This window comes from Mastomys coucha, unplaced genomic scaffold, assembly GCF_008632895.1.
Source record: "Mastomys coucha isolate ucsf_1 unplaced genomic scaffold, UCSF_Mcou_1 pScaffold15, whole genome shotgun sequence".
In the NCBI taxonomy this organism is placed as follows: Eukaryota; Metazoa; Chordata; class Mammalia; order Rodentia; family Muridae; genus Mastomys; species Mastomys coucha.
In genome coordinates, this window is record NW_022196897.1 from 66568643 (window position 1) to 66584995 (window position 16353).

The 16353-nt window shown below is 39.7% G+C and overlaps 1 protein-coding gene across 3 annotated transcripts in view; it reads left to right on the plus strand.

Annotated features, from left to right (window-relative positions):
• The window catches only part of Itprid2 (ITPR interacting domain containing 2), an 83521-nt gene that overhangs the window by 34433 nt on the left and 32735 nt on the right, over positions 1–16353 (plus strand). Inside the window, exons 2-6 of one of the 3 annotated variants that reach the window (XM_031370777.1) lie at positions 5164–5256; positions 10805–11065; positions 11352–11397; positions 14539–14588; positions 15434–15490. In XM_031370777.1, coding sequence (XP_031226637.1) covers positions 10861–11065; positions 11352–11397; positions 14539–14588; positions 15434–15490 — 358 coding nt within the window. In that variant the 5' untranslated portion in view covers positions 5164–5256; positions 10805–10860. Of the gene's footprint in view, positions 1–5163; positions 5257–10804; positions 11066–11351; positions 11402–14538; positions 14589–15433; positions 15491–16353 lie in introns of those variants that run through there. The other 2 variants (XM_031370776.1, XM_031370778.1) reach the window with 2 other exon arrangements.

Below are 16353 nucleotides of genomic sequence, written 5' to 3' on the forward strand. Positions count from 1 at the left end.
AGAAGGAGAAGAAGGAGAAGAAGGAGAAGAAGGAGAAGAAGAAGAAGAAGAAGAAGAAGAAGAAGAAGTTGTTTCTATTGAAATTCTCTTAAAGAAAATCTAAGATGAAAATCTGTTTTGTTTTTGAGACACACGAAAGTACTTTATTATTTCTGATGGGTTTGCTAATGCTGAATGCTCTATGAAAAAGATTTAAAGCCCTTGTGCTAATCAACTTTCTGACTACTTCTACCAGGATTTTATGTAATTTTTCCTCATGTCTGTTTCCTCATATGTAGAGTTCTAACCAAACATGAAGGATGACATTCTTAATGATCTCTGAAAGATTCACTTTCTGAGATAGTGCATTCTACTTTCATATCTCTGTTCACATGCAGAATTGATACTGGCAGGTGTTACTGTGTGAACCACAGAGAAACCCTATAAAAATATCTTTATGAAAACCACTAAATATTATCAAAGCAGCAGGCTATATCCTAGACTGCTCTTAAGTCCTGGGTAAATATTGATATATTGAAACAATCTTGTTTTCATACTGTTATTGAATAGTTGCAATAGAAGCTAAATCTGCATCCTTTGGAAAATTTTGAATTTGGTCCTCTTCCAGTTAGAGTGTTTTATTTTAATTGTATTGTACAAGGTTTGGGAGTAGAGTGTAACAGTATTTGTTGGCAAGGTATGATGATCAAATCTGGGTAGTCAATGTCTACCTCCTTCAATATATGTTAGAATATTAAATATTTAACTTTTAAGAAGATTTACTTAGTTGTATATATGAGTGCTTTTTTTTTTTTTTTTTTTTTTTTTTTTGTGGATGTATGTCCACAAGATGTGTGTGATGACCCTTGGAAGTCAGAAGAGGGCATTGGATTCTCTGTAAAGCCTCTGTACATCCTTAAGGAGGTGCTGGATCCTCTGGATCAGGACCCATTGCTTTGAACTTTTCAGCTACTGCTTCAGCCCTGAAAGTAAGTAGTGTCAGGTCCTACATCTGGCATTTGATCTTTGCTGGGAAGGCTAGATTTTAGGTCCAGATACTGTATCATTCATGTTCTGTTCAAGAACCTATGGCCATTAGGTAATACTTCTGAGTACAAGAAAGTAGATAGATCATATATGTTACAGTCTTAGCCTTTTGATTCTAGTGTAGAATATTATGGTCTCCTAGAAGACTCAAACACAAGTTAATCAACCCCCTCAGATTTACAGAGATTCTGTCCCTAATCCTGGGTGCTTATGTCTGGATAGAATGAAAGGTTTGGGATCTGAAATATATCAGTTTTACCAAGGTATTTTAATATTACATGACAGTGAGAAACTTAGGTGTTAAAATATTATGACCCATTTTGAGGATCTGATAAAAGACTTTTCCATCTTTATCTTTATCAAAAAATATACCCCCTCTAGGTACATGGCTTATGTGAAAGGAAGAATTTTCTTACTAGACATGAAGTATCTTATGCACAATACATATGGTACTGCAATCAATAGGCACATAGGTTATCTAAATATGTTTCTATGCTGGATGGCTCTCAAGGCAGCTCTAATCACTTACAGGAATGTTATCAAGGCTAATACAATTGTTCCCAGAGAAGGAGAGGAAGAAATGATTACTTAGTTATTGAACAGTTATATATCTATATGTATAAGAAATTCACACACACACACACACATATATGTATCAAAGAACCCACTAATAAATAGAAGCTTGTAGTATTTCAAAAGACTGTGCAATATGGTGGTAAATTTATCCTCTCCACCAGACACCAGCTGAAAAGGCTGTGTCAGAGTTGCCATACTTCTTTCTGAACCACCAGCATATCATGCTACCCTTTGCCCTAGCCTAATAACTCTTAAAATGACTACATAAGTTCTAACAGATAATGATTCCCCATTGTGGTTAACTTGGGGTGCAGCTGCTTCAAAATTTATTAGCACATAGGCATGAACTTGGGCAGATAGGGGCCGGGGAAGATGACAATAAGCTACCGAAGTGTATCCTATTGCAGGACTGTCTTGTTTTTTTTTTTTTTTTTTTTTTTTTTTTTTTTTTCCTGATGGTTATAAAACATTTTATAGAGGAGGCTTTTTATGACTATAAGTTTTATGCCTAAATAAGACCAAAGTGAACATTATACTCATAGTTTCCCTACTCTACGAACCACATGGTAAAGGTTTTTGGTACACTACATGAGAATGCAATAAAAAATAATCCCAGTATTTGACAGGCAGAGGTAGACTCATCATGAGGTTCAGGCTACAGAGAGAGACTCCATTTCAAAAATGCAAAATACATCTGAATACATCTAGTGCTAAAACAATGAAATATCTAGAGATGCCATATTGATAAGAATTAAAAAGAATTTTTTTCCCCTAGGGAAAATAGGAGACCTGTCCTGCATTTAACCAGAATTCTCCTGACTATAGATAAACAAATATTTCAGAGGGTTCTGAAACACTCTCTTAAATGATAATTGCAAACACTCTTAGCACGAATGGTTTTGTCATCTGCTATGTTCTCATTAATGCTTTTCTACTTATCTAATTTTAGAAATATTTATTTATTTAATATGTACATGTGTGTGACTGCGTGCATATAAGTATGGGCACAAGGAACCAACAGAGGTCAAACAAGGCATTAGATTACCTGGAATTAGAATTACAGACGGTTGTGAGCTGTCATGTGGGTGCTGGGAGCCAGAACCAGGTCTGCTAAAGGAATAGTGAGGGTGCCTTAAGTACTGCTCTCTCAAGCCAATATTTATTTATTACTTTCATTATTTTTCACCATGTGTATGCCTGTATTTTTTGTCTGGGGGTATGAGCTGCATGAGTGTATTGGTACCTCCAAAGAACATGGACATTGGATCCCCCTCAGCCTAAGTTACAGGCTGTTGGAGACGTCAGTATATGGGTACTGGAAATTAAACTTGGGTCCTCTGCAAGAGTAGTAGATGAGGTCGCTGAGACCCTAAATGTACTAATTTTGTTTGCAATATTTATATTTAAAACAAAAAACCAAAACACCACCAAACCGGATACATATGGTTTCCCAATATGTTAAATTTAAAGTGTTAAGATGTGTACAATTGTGGCCTAAAACTTCCTGGTAGGATCCCTGAGAGGTAGATGAGCAAGAACACTGAAATCGCTGGTATGGACTCTTGACCTACTTCTGTCACTGACCACCTGTTGACCTTAGGCGATCTTTCTGACTCAGTTTGGTTGCCCTGAAAAACCAAGGAGTTGCAGGAGATAAATCCCTTCCCAGGAGTCCATGGGCTTTGAGGCCCCTGCTCCTCCGCCCAGGAGCTGAAGTGAAGAGGCCTCTCCCAGTGCCCTAAGCAGCTGCTCAGCTTTAGCAGCTAGCCTGAAGGTTCATGAAGCAGCTGTGCAGGGTGGGTTAGAGTGGGAGCTTTGCAGGCAGAAGCCTTGGTTGTACTCTGGCCCTCAAGCAGTGTATTGGTAGTTGGTATGTGGTCTGGAGCACTAATATCTCAGAAAAATCTCTAAAACCCTATAAGCTAGGACAATCCGAACAGTTGAAAAGATGTGTCTAATTAAATGAGACACTGTCAGTATAGCTCTAAATATGATGACTGGTCACAGAGCAAATACCCAGTTAAAGCTACTCATTTTTAAGATTGCCATGAGTCCACTGAAATATTTGCTCTATTAGAACTTCTACAAGCATAATCAAACATATTGGTAATAAGGGGTGTTTGAAGGGTTTAAAGTATCACTCTTGAGATAATTTGTTAAAAAATGATAGGAAATTCACAGACTCAGAGAGATTTAAAATCAACAAAAACAACCTGTTTCTCTGGGATTCATTTTCTTAATAACAATCTCCTAATAAACAGGCCATCAAGCTGTTTGATCTGTACTAATGTAACCTAGGCCAAGCCTGCTACTTCATAGCTTTAGGAAAGTTTCATGCCCTGATAAGATTTCAGTGGGTTTTTCTCTATATTTTTATTCCTTTGATGCAGACTATGGAGGAGTACTTTTTGTTGGTGTTTTTAGTTCTTAATGGTAATATATATTAAGTCCTCTTATTGTCTGAAACTTCATTATATGTAGATTACATTTAAATTAAAAATAAACAACACAAAATCATACCTTGATAGGAGAGACACATTTTAAAAGAAACATAAGTTCTTATTTTATTGCTTAAAAACCACCACTTTACCCCAAAAGAGAAGTGAAAGAAAAGAAATTCTCCAAATATAGGAAATGGAACACTATGACATTTTTAATTAGAGCAGGGTATACATTTATTTTGGCCCTTGTATTTCTATGGGCAGATTAAATTTCAAATATAGAAATTTTATTTTCTTAGTAACAATTGTCATCCTGACATGTGAAAACTGCTAATTTTCAGGGCCTAAGGATAATATGTATATAAGTAAATCAGTGTTTCTTGGCTTCCCCTATAACTTGGAGATGGGACTTTTGTGACTAGGATATCTTTTTTTCTCATTTTATTGTTTATAATGCTATCCCTCTTCCTAGTTCCCCTCCACAAACCCCCTATCCCCTCCTTCTGAATCTATGAGGGTGCTACCCTACCCGCCCATGCCCACCCACTCCTACCTCAGCTCCCTAGCATTCTCCTACTCTGGGATCAGGCCTCCACAGGAGCAAGGGGCTCCCTTCCCATTGTTGCCAGGTGAGACCATCCTCTGCTCCATATCCAGCTGGAGCCATGGGTACCCACCTGTGTATTCTTTGGTTTGCAACCCCATAGGAAGAACAACAATATCAACTAACCAGACCCTCCAAAGCTCCCAGGGACTAAACCATCAACCAAGACTGAACAGGATACTTCTTACTGTAGGATCCTCTAGAGTATATGTTAATTAGCTCACAATAATATTTGGGTCAACCTGTGTTGATGATTTTAGAAATTATGAAATTTTTTAGCAAGAGTTTTAGTTACCATAATTTTTTAAACAAATCTCCTCAGGGCTGGAGACTGGGGACTGGACCTTGATGCTCTTGTAAAGGGTGTGAGGATTCTGTTTCCAGCATCCACATTAGGAGGGTCACAAAGCTTATAGATTTTTGGGGCACCTGCCTGCACACACACATACCCACATATTGACATGCACAAATACACATAACTCAGAATAACAAACCAGATTTTATATCTCCTTGTAGATTCTGAGTTTCTCCTCGCTTATGAGATGTGAGTACCTGTGTGTGTATGATCTGCAGTGCCTTGTAGAAAATAAGATTTCTTCACAGAACTGGGTGAGTAATATGGCTAATAGGAAGTAATTCACAATGATTTATAAATCTTGAATACCTCTCTGTTAAATATCTCAGGTTCATAAAACCATTACACAGACTTATTTATTATAAAATTCAACTTAAAATTTTCTTAGGAACTAGCTTATTTTCTGTCTCCATAGTTCTACTTCCTCCAATACTTTGCTGATGGATTAACTTTCATGCGACTTCACTTACTTAAAAGCTTGTTTAAAGGAAGGGATATGACACATATATACTGTTTTTTAATTATTTGTTGAAGATCCTGAATTCAGTGATTTCTCAACTTGTGTGCCCCAGAGCTCTGAAGGAAAGAAAGACACAAATGGAGTCTTAAAAAACGGTTCTAAGCTACAAGACACATGGGCTCTGCAGGGGGCCTGCTGTGAAGGTGCTAGTTGAACTGATGTGTCATTATGTTGGTGTCTCACCTGTTCAACTTTGCACTCTTTGGTTAGTGGTGACAAAAGGAATTGGTGGAGTTGAAAGTTAAGAGATAGCTGAAACCCTGTCTGTGGCTGGCAAAAGCCCTGCTCTCTCCCAGTTAAGAGATAGCCGAAGCCCTGTCTGTGGCTGGCAAAAGCCCTGCTCTCTCCCCATTTTACTCTGAAACTTGCCAAGCCTTGTTCACTTTGGCTTTATTTTTAAAATGCATTTCTGGTGAGTGAGGAAAGGTTTTGTACTGTGTTCTCAATGACTCACCCAAAATAACTCCATTGAATTTGTGAAGGGTCCTGTTCTGAATGTAGATTTTGTTTGTTCTGCAGTGGGCATGAAGTAGCTGCAGAAAGGAGATTAGACTCAGGAAATGCGCTGGGAGAAGCCAGGAGAGTTCATAGTTCTCAGGATCAGGCACATGTCGAGGAACTGATATATTTATATATTATATATATATACATATATATATATATATGTATATATATATATGTCTGTTTGTGTGTGTGCTTAGTGCACATGTTCATGCTCATGCATGTTCACATGTGAAACAACCGTAATGAACACTGTACTCCTAAAGCCTTTAAAATCTATCAGTATTAGATAGATGTGAGGTATATCCAGAAACTAAGACCTCTCTTTCTTTCATCTCCATAAAGTGCATAAAGAAAGCTTTATATAGGAATACATAATTGTAAATAGACATATAGTGAATTTTTAAGTCCTAAGTGGTTTTAGTGGGAAAAAAACCCCACCCAATCATACATAAGAGTACAAGCGTTTGAAAACAATCAGATTAGGAAGAAAATGTGGTTCAAAAATTAATTACATTTCAGGATGGTGTTAATGCTGGGGAACTTAAGACATTATCTTGTTTTTTCATGTACTGCAGAAAAGCTCCTCCTGTCATGGCGTACTGTCATGGAGTGAGCATTGGATACAAATTCCATATACTTATATAAAACCTTATATGATTTAAAATGTCTGAGATCTGTAAAAGCAACATTTTAGGACAAGACTGAGGCAAATGTAAACTTGAGGATCTAAACTTGAGGATCTACGCTTCACAGATGGATTACAAATATTTTGGCTTTTCCATATAGCTGTCCCATATGTCCAGGTGAAATATTCCAAAACCTCCTCTGAGCAGTTTACAAGTTCACAAAACAAGTTAAAGGAAGCTTATTTATTCTGTCACATAATCTTGCTTTTTTATTGTGGATGAAGAATGGATGGACATTCTTACGTGTTGCTCAGAAACAAGAAAGAACAGAGTTAGTGAAACAAACGAACAAACACAAACAAAACAGATGGCTAGAAATTCTCTGTGGAAAGGGTAAGCCTAGTATTATTCAACAAATGTGACCCGAGAGCAAGAGGGAAAAGTGGCAAGCTTCCAATGCCCTCACTTCAGAAAGTATGTAATGGGCTAACTACTGGTCTGTTGAGTAAATAATCTGTAAGACAGTTTTCTACTAGTATTCAGCTCTTTCCCTCTGATATGTACCTGATGAAATACAAAAAGGAGACATAGCAAATGGCTCTGCTATACTAGTGTTTCCAATAAGGAAAGGCAAGTAATCCAATCACAACTAAATTTTTACCAGTCTGGAAAGTCAAACAAAACAGGTTTGTTATATACCTGATATGATTATATTTCTTTAAAATTGGTACAAAATTAGAAATAATAAAACACAATTTTAATGATTAAGAATAGCTTAATGGAATAGACCAAAGAACCGATTAAAATTAAACTAACTAGCTTTCAGCAGAGCTTATTTATTAAACTTGTTTAATAAATAGAAATCCACCTGCCTCTGCCTCCCAAGTGCTGGGATTAAAGGCATGCGCCACCACTGCCCAGCAGATTAGACTTTGAATACAAATTTGATCACATAAATATAACTGAAACAGTTTCTTAAGTAGAACCAAAAGGCTTCAATTTAACTACAGTCAAAATAAATCTCATGTTCTAATTTTGAGGCCTATGTTAAAGTCAGAAATTTTATATCATATATCACTTACTATTGAGGCTTTTCCACCTAAAGTTTTATTTAATCACAGTATGTTTTCTGTTCTTGCCTGAATTTATTATACTTTTAAGAAACACCTACATAAAATAGAAATAGAAGCTATTCATTAGTATTAGAATATTTCTCCATATGAAATTGACTTTTTTGTGTCTCTCAAACATAATAATTGCAATGGTCCTAGTGAATACCTACTTCAGTTTTTAAAACCCTTGCACTAACTTAGGACGGTAGTAATGACTGCAATTTTACATAGGAAGAAACGATATTCAGAGAGATGAGCTATGTGTAAAAATAGAAGGAAAATATTCAACTTTGGTCTGATACCAAAGGCCATCCTCTTTCCACTCTACCTTGTTAGGTTAAACTGCCCATATTTAATATAACTGTATTTCTCTTTTTCATATGCATCAACAAATGAGATAATATTCTTAATGGAGAACATTAGAAATGCAGATTTTTACAGCTGGTCTGGCCTAGGGTACTTGCCTGGAAAACAAGCAAATATCTAGACTTTCCTCAAGCTCAGCATTCATTATTGAATAAATCAAACACCTTGGGCATTAAAAATAACCTCAGACTTGACAACATAAACCTTCTGGTTTTTAGGGAATAGCATGCTGCCTATGATTTTCTTCTAAAGACAATATACCTTTACTGTTCATTAATGTTTGCAATGTAAAATAAAATATTTGTGCTACTACAGATTTGATAATTGCTATACACTAATGATACTTTCTAGGCTTACTCCCCTTTTTCTTTGACTGTGATTGAATGACTTTTAAATTATAAGCCATACTTCATTATTGCCTTTCCCCAGAATTATTTGTTCTCTAAAAGTACAAGCAAAACTAATTAAAAAAAAAAAAAAGGCATTGGAGAAAAAAACCACAAAGCAGACAAAACCCAAGTTTGTCTCATTTGAAGCAAACAGACATCTTGCCTCAAGAGAAGTCAATATTCTATGTAGACTCAACATTGTATTATGGATACATGAAAGATTTTAAAATAGGTTCCATAATGTTTGCAAAGTGGCTGGGAAACGAAACATATTGGCTGGATCTGGTCATATTATTTGCTGTATAATTCATTCCCCCCAATGAACAACAGTGTGTACATTCTGTTGTATGTCAAGGATCTGTAAACAGGATGTGATCATGACTCAGGGAGCCAGCCACAGAGTGAAGAAATTCTGGATCAGCTGGTTCATGCAGTTAGTAGACAGAACAGGAATGAATTAAAAAGCAAGGACAGAAAACCAGCCATGTTACATGTGGCAGAATGGAAGCTGGGGACAGCAGATGGATGGGGTAGAATCCAACAGGGCCCTGGATAAAACCATTAGAGGCAGTGTCCTCTACAGCATTTGACCAACCACATCAACAGTTCTCTAGGCACCTTCTTTGCATCCGTCTCCTTTTTCACAGCCAGCTGCTTTGGAAGGACATGAAAGAGTTAGCTTCATCCTTAATATAGAACTCCTGAAAGTCTAAGACATATTAAAAACTACACGATCCTTTACCAGTAAAAGGTCAAGCCCTTGGGGTGCTGGTACCATCCTTGTAGCTCACTATAAGTGCAGGAGGGCCATGATGATGCTCTGATGGCTCTGGGAAGCCAGCTTGGATTTTGGGTTTGTTCTTGGGGATACTGATAAACCATCAGGAGTTGTTCTTTCTCTCAATAATTAATGATGTATTGGGAACTATCAAACATATGGACCATGCTAGAAAGATATTAAGGGCCAAAGACAGGAAGGTCACTGTGCTACTTTAAAGTGAATACAAAGATTATGTGCAAGGGCCTGCACTAGAAATTAGGCACCATCTCATCTCAAGGACACTTTACATTCTGAGTTACAAAAACTATTTCCTTTGGTTACAAATGCACACTTGTACTTTTATGAACGGTAAATATCTATTTCAAGTGGAAATGTTCCTCTTTAAAATATTATTTATGTAAAAAAAATGGTTTTAGTCAAGAAAAGACCCAAACAAAAACTATTCTAACTTTGCTTGCAGAGTTTAGCCATGCACAAGTAAAATGTTGGTCGCCTTCTATATTGTGTGTAGATAGTTTAGAACATTGTTTGATATATCACACTTTGTCTCAATATGGATAGAATTTTAATCTTTTTTTCTCATAGGAGATACAAGTAAGATAAGGGGTGGAGAGGTGGGGAGGTGGGATTTAAAAGTTGTTACAGAAGCTTGACATTACCTGCTTCTTGTTGCATCTTTTAAGTCCCAAGTCCAAGCAGTTAGCTTTCTCTACACTCCCAGGGCACTTTCTTTCTCCACTTCCCTTTTTTGTCTGCAGCTTCAATGTGATATATCCATTTTTTTTCTCACTGCATTTTCATACCTCACATAATCAGGACACACAAGTTTCTCAAACGTTTAAGCCACGGGAAGGGAAGCTTTTTACAAGTAGACAGAGTACAATCTCACGTCTCTTTCAGCCTTGCCCAATCCTGTCGGCATCCCACACTGATTCTCAGAGCCCAGTCACTTGTTTGCACGCAGGGGCGTTTTATGAGACTTGGCCTTGGCACTTTACCTCTATTTCTGGACGAGAGAGGAGTTGAGAGAAGGAAAGGCTATAAGCAAACAAACAAACAAATCTGGCTCTTTCCTGAGGCCACCGCGAAGGGGCGGTTCGGCTCCTAGCCCGTCAGGACGAGCCCCGCCCCGACTCTCGTCCTCCTCACCTCCCCGCAAGACAGCCACCGGAAGGGGGCGTGGCCTTCTTCGTGGGCGGGGCGCACAGCTGCGAGGGGCTGGACTGTGCATTGGCGGGTGGGCGTGGCTGTACAGGGGGCAGGGCGGGGTCTTGGAGTGGGCGGGACCGGGCCGGGCGGGCGCACGGCGCCTACCCGGCTTGCCGGAGCCACTCGCGCTCCTGCGCCCCGCCAGGCCGGGTTCACGTGAAGCGCCGGCCCTCCGCCCCTCCCTCCTTCCTTCCCTCCCCCCCCTCCCTGTCCCCTCCTCCTGCGGCGCCCGCTCTGGCTCCCCCGGGCCCCCTGCCCGGCTGGGCGCTGACAGCAGCGGCGGGGGTCCCCGCAGCCGCCGCTGTGTCCCGCGCAGGCTCGGGCTGGGCCCGCGGAGCCCCCGGCGCGGCCATGAACCGACCCCTGTCGGCGGAGGCGGAGGAGGAACTGGAGTGGCAAGTGGCGAGTCGCAGGAGGAAGGCCTGGGCCAAGTGCCGCAGCTCCTGGCAGGCGTCGGAGACCGAGGATCTGTCCACAGAGACGACGACGCAGGACGAGGACGAGGACGACGAGGAGGACCTCCCGGGCGCGAAGCTGCCGGCAGCCGCGGGGCAAGGTCGGTGCGGGGGACAGGGACGTGCGATCGGGAAGGCGGCGTGCTCCGTGCCACCCGGCGCGGGGACGGGACGCCCCCGACCTTTAAATGTGCTCGTGACCCGCGCTTTGGCGCCTGCATGTGCACCTGGCTGCCGGCTGGCTCCCCTGGGTCGGGCGCCCGGATTGCTCTCCGAGGCTGCGGGTGGCCCCGGGCTGGTTCTGCAAGGGAGTGTCAGGATGGTACAGCCCCCCGAGTGCTTCTGCATGGGGTACCTAACGAGCTGTCCTTTCGCTCTATTCCGCAGGAAACGTGCCCAACGAGAAGATCACGATATGGCTCAAAGACTGCCGGTGAGTAAAGCGGGGGTTACTCTGGGAGAAGCGAGAGGTTCGACTTCGTCTCTGGGTCCCGTGGCCGCACTAAGCTAGGAACCGGAAAGTGAGCCGGCTGATAGCTTCCTTCTAGAAGCGATTAGAACTGGAAGTGCTGTGGCCGCTGATTATTTGGTGACCGAGTTGACTTTACAGTTAAGACTTCAGCAGTCCGGGCATGATGTCAGCAGCAGATCAGAAACTAAAACAGGTCACAGCGATGCTACTTTGGCCGCTCGTGGTTTCTCTTGAAAGAATTTTAATGTTTTGCAGGACGTTTTATTTTTCTTTACTTTGGCATCTGCATATCTGGCGCGGAATCATTTTCCTTTCAAACGTGTTATAGACGAGTTTAATTTACTTAACTACACTAACTGGGGTTTAATTTGGGTTGTGTGCCTTAAGTCTCTCTGGGGAACTATTAAAACTAGCCAACTTGCTCCTTGGAGTTTAACTCCTTGCACCCGGTTTTGTCAGATGGCATTGGAATTTGCAGTAGGAAATGGAGTTTTGCAGGCATTCATACTTTATGAGTCTGTTTAGTTACAAACTTTGGCAACCTGCACAAAAATGTTTGATAAAATACAGCGGAAATGGGTTGTATTTCAAGTCAATTTGACTAAAGTAAAATGTGTTTTACTTCCATTTTTTTCTCCACTTTATTTGCTCTTTGAAAAATCTTGTGTAAAGGCTATAGCTTTTAAACTTTTGTTGGCATTTGCTTCTGGGCATTTTCTCAAATTATGTTTATCCTAGGGATTATTTGGTCGTTTTTTTTTTTTTTGAAAGTGATTCATATATGGCATTATTTTTTTTCCTGTAAAGACCAATAGCTGTCTCTGTATTAGTGAGTATTTGGAGCCATACTGATTGTTAACTGCAGAATTTTACTTAGGTGTCCTAGACTTGTCTGAAACATTATGGGATATATAGGCATTCCTTTTAAAGATGCACAGAGACAAATATATTGCTTCAACACATCTTTAAGTTAACCACCCAGCCCTGTTTAACCCCTTGATTTCCAAATTGCAAGAATATGGCCTTAACAAAGCACAATAGTGTGTGCCAGGGGCTCCCATCAGATCAGTGTTAAATTAGAAGGCTGAAATTTTAAATGTACATCTTCAAAACTTTTTAGGAGAGAACTTACAAAGCAATGGCTTTGAAGTTTCCACATCAAGGAGTGAAGAGAGTAGTCTATCCTTGCTTTTATTCAGGTCTTTAAGGTTTACATCTTGGCGTCATTTAAAATCCATTCCTTAATATTGGCTTACGCTTAAAGCAGGTCTTAAAATTTCTAGCATTTTATCTCAAGTGGGTAGTCAAGGAATTTTTTTTTTTTCAAATATAAGAACAAGGGAAAAATCACATTTTAAAAATGGTATATAGGAATTAAGGTTATAGAAGAAATCATATCAAGGAGACAGAGAATAAAAACAGTTTTTAGATAGATGAAGTAGGCTAATGCTAACACTGATCAGGACTCAAGTTAGGTCCAGAAAATTCTAGAAGTGTCATTGCTAAACTTAATGTGCACAGATTATAAAATTATCTAAGGAAACCTCTCGTAGATTTTTTTTCTTGTTCTTATACTTACCCCTATTCAATGCACAAGCAGTTTTCATGTGTACCTGAGTTGAGCATTCACATAATTTGTGTACTATGTGCAGATGATCTGAAAGAGTATTTCCCTCCCTTGGTAAATTCTGCAATACTGTTTTCTCATTGCTATCCATATTCTGGGCAAAGATGTCATTTTTTTTTCCTTTTCCAGTGGAGTCTTTATTCTGTTTACTTTTTTTTTTTTCCCACTAACCAACTGACTTGACTCAATGTCTAAGAAGCTGTAGAGATTCTGGTGGGATTTGGAGGAGGGTGTCTAGAAATAGAGAACTTGCTTTTGAAGAAGGCTGGTCATGTTCTGCCTGCCTGCTTGCCATTTTCTGTTAGTGAAGAACAGCATGGGCAACTGTGGACATGTTGTTTGGACCCAACTAAGGACAGAGCTACCAGGAGGGAAAATAAGATTAATGGCACAAATGTGAAATGTTTGCAAAACTCTAGAATGGAAGTTTTATCAGTGCCCATATGGTACTTGCTGATGATTCTTTTACAACTCACATCTCAAAAGCACTAAATTTCACAGAACCACCTTGCCTGTATGTTTGCTTGCATGTTTGATTGGCAATGAGTAGCATGTTTTTGAAGCTGGATGCATCCTACTTCCAATGTAAATTGTTAGAAGATATGAACCTTTATTGAGAAACTGAAGGCTGTATCACAGACCAAAACCCTCAGAATAAAAGAATAGTTCTGTGATTTAAGTCCCAAAACTAAGTTGTTTTGAGAAAAGTAAAGATATCTTTGTGTTTGAAAACAACTTGGAGACGGTTGAGGGAGAAACTTGAGGGAGAAAAAATCAGCATTGGCCGATCCTTCACTCCCTGATTCCAAGCTGAGCCCAGGACTTTCCAAAGTTAAGGGAGGAAAATGTGTGCTTGTTAGAGTTTAAAAGAGGACGGTGATGGGTGATGGTCAGGCTTCTGTGTGTTTGTGAGAAAGGCTCCAGTGGAGGTGGAGAGGCTGCCTGGGTTGTGCTCTGAGCTACCAGCTCCGTTGACAGGCAAGAGTTAAGAACTCTTGAGCTTACTTCCTGACTCTTGTCACATTTTGTTTTACTAAGTGAAGTTACTTACCACTGAAAAGGCACTTTCTTCTAATCCTGTTTTTGTATTTTTGTTCTTGTTCTTGTTGCTTGTTTTGGTAGAAGGGATTGAGTGAAATGTTTCTTTAGCCTTTTGTCTCTCTGTCTCTCTCTCTCCTCCCTATTTTTGCAAAGAAAATAACAATCCATATCATATGCTATGGCCATTCCAGCTCTTACTTGCTGCAGAGCAGACCTGTGATTAAGTTATTGCTGGTAACCTGACCTGACAACAGGTATTTGCTTGGTTAGAAGGACATTACTTATGTAAGCCACTCACATTCCTGGTGTTTGGGGAGGAGTGCTAAGTTGATTGAGATGCCTGCTTAGCTGTAATTGTAAAGTGAGGCTACCCAAGGACAGTTCTGCAGATGGGTGTTCAGAAGACTGAGGCTTCTGTGTCTCTGTGATTGCAGCACCCCTTTGGGAGCTTCCCTGGATGAGCAAAGCGGCGGTGCGCAGAAGGGTAAGAGAAAGTTGTCCTTTTCCAAAAGTGAGATTCTTCCTTTGTCTTTTAGCTGCAAGTGTTGTGTGAATTACACTAGTGAAGAACATGTTTATAAAATATGCCATTGTGAGCTAGAAGCCCAAAGGGCAAAATATTGTCATAAGCCATAAAAGAATAGTAAGTAACTTTCAGTAACTTTTGTTTCCCAAAGCTTCTCACAATGCCATCCTTATGTTCTTATTGCCCAGTTAGATATTATAGACTGATTAAATACAGACTGTGATATGTAAACATAAAGAAAATATATAATGAGCGAACTAGGTTAACTTTAGTGTAGCATTTCTTTGCTTCTGCTAACTGAAATTGCCACACCTGGAATTTTAGCACCCGTGCAAGACAAAATTCTCAGGTTCACAGTACAAGAATGTATAGGTGATGACAGAGTGAAGGAGAAGCATTCACAGTGTGAGGGAAACATAGCTTGAGGTCCTGATGTACCATGAAAGGTAAGAGGAATGGCTGCTTTGGGACATAGTTTTCTATGGAACTTTTTGGTGAAGTAGTTTGTCTAATCAAATGTCTTCAGAGGCATACGGGAATATAAAATATAAGCCCTGAATTCTGGAAAATTTACCTGGCCACAAACCCAGTTTCGTTACAATAGAGAAAAAGCCTGTTTGCTCTTTGAAATGACATAATATAAATTATTTTTTAGCGTAATCAGGTTTGAGATATTTTCCTAGGTTTTGTGAAATGTCTTACGTGGTAGACTTGTTTAATTAATGATGTCATATGGTAATGGGATTAGTGGGAAACAGCAGAGCAGGGGGGTGTGGTTTCTGAATTTTTACACTCCGTTTTAGGTGTGTTTGTGAGAAATGGAGGAAGCTTTGAAGATGACTTGTCACTGGGAGCTGAAGGTATGTTTGTTGAGGAACTATATCTTTATGGGGTTTTAGTGATCTTAAGAAATGAAGGAAGATCTATCAGACATAGGGCTCTCAGAGACACACTTAAAGGCCTTGACTGTGGGTCTCATTCACTGCCTTAACCTGTAGGATTCCTGTCTGGATGCCTCTGAAATACCATCTTGCCTGACCTAAGTGCTCGGAGGAACTGTTTATGATAAAGCTATGGTGATATAAATGAGAGGAAAACTGTCCCAAAGAAGGAAGGGAGCTTAAATATTTATGCAGGAAAAAAACTAAGTTGAAACTTAGTTTTGGTTTAGTGACATGGACTCAGGTTACACCTACAGCTGTGTGTGTCTTTGTCCTTATATTTTCCCTCTTTAACCACTGACAGTTAAAGATTAAATCACAAAGACCATGTAAGGCTAGAAGTCAGTTGTTACTCTGGTGCCTCTTTCCGCATTGCTTTAGCACTGTAGAAGTATGTCCTTAAATTCTTCTTAGCGTCCAATAAAGCTTCCCAGTGTTTAAAGCTAGGTTTCTGTTTTAAAGCAATTTTGTTGTTATTATAAAACGTAGGTTACTTTGTTTTGAGACAGGTTTGTATTGTGTAGCCAAGGTGGCTTTGAATTCCCTGTGCAGCTTCAGGCTGACCTCAGATTCTCAGTTGCGTGGCTTTTGCCTCCTTGGTGCTGGGGTTGCAGGTGTAAGCCCCGGTGACTGAGCCCACTGACTTTTCTTTTATTTTATTATGAGTTTATTCACAGAATTTTGTGTTCTTGATTCTTTAGATCTTCATTTCTGTTTGTAAGATGAGTTACTTATTTAGAACATTCTAGCATCAGGAAGTATAGAATACATGTTTTCATTAT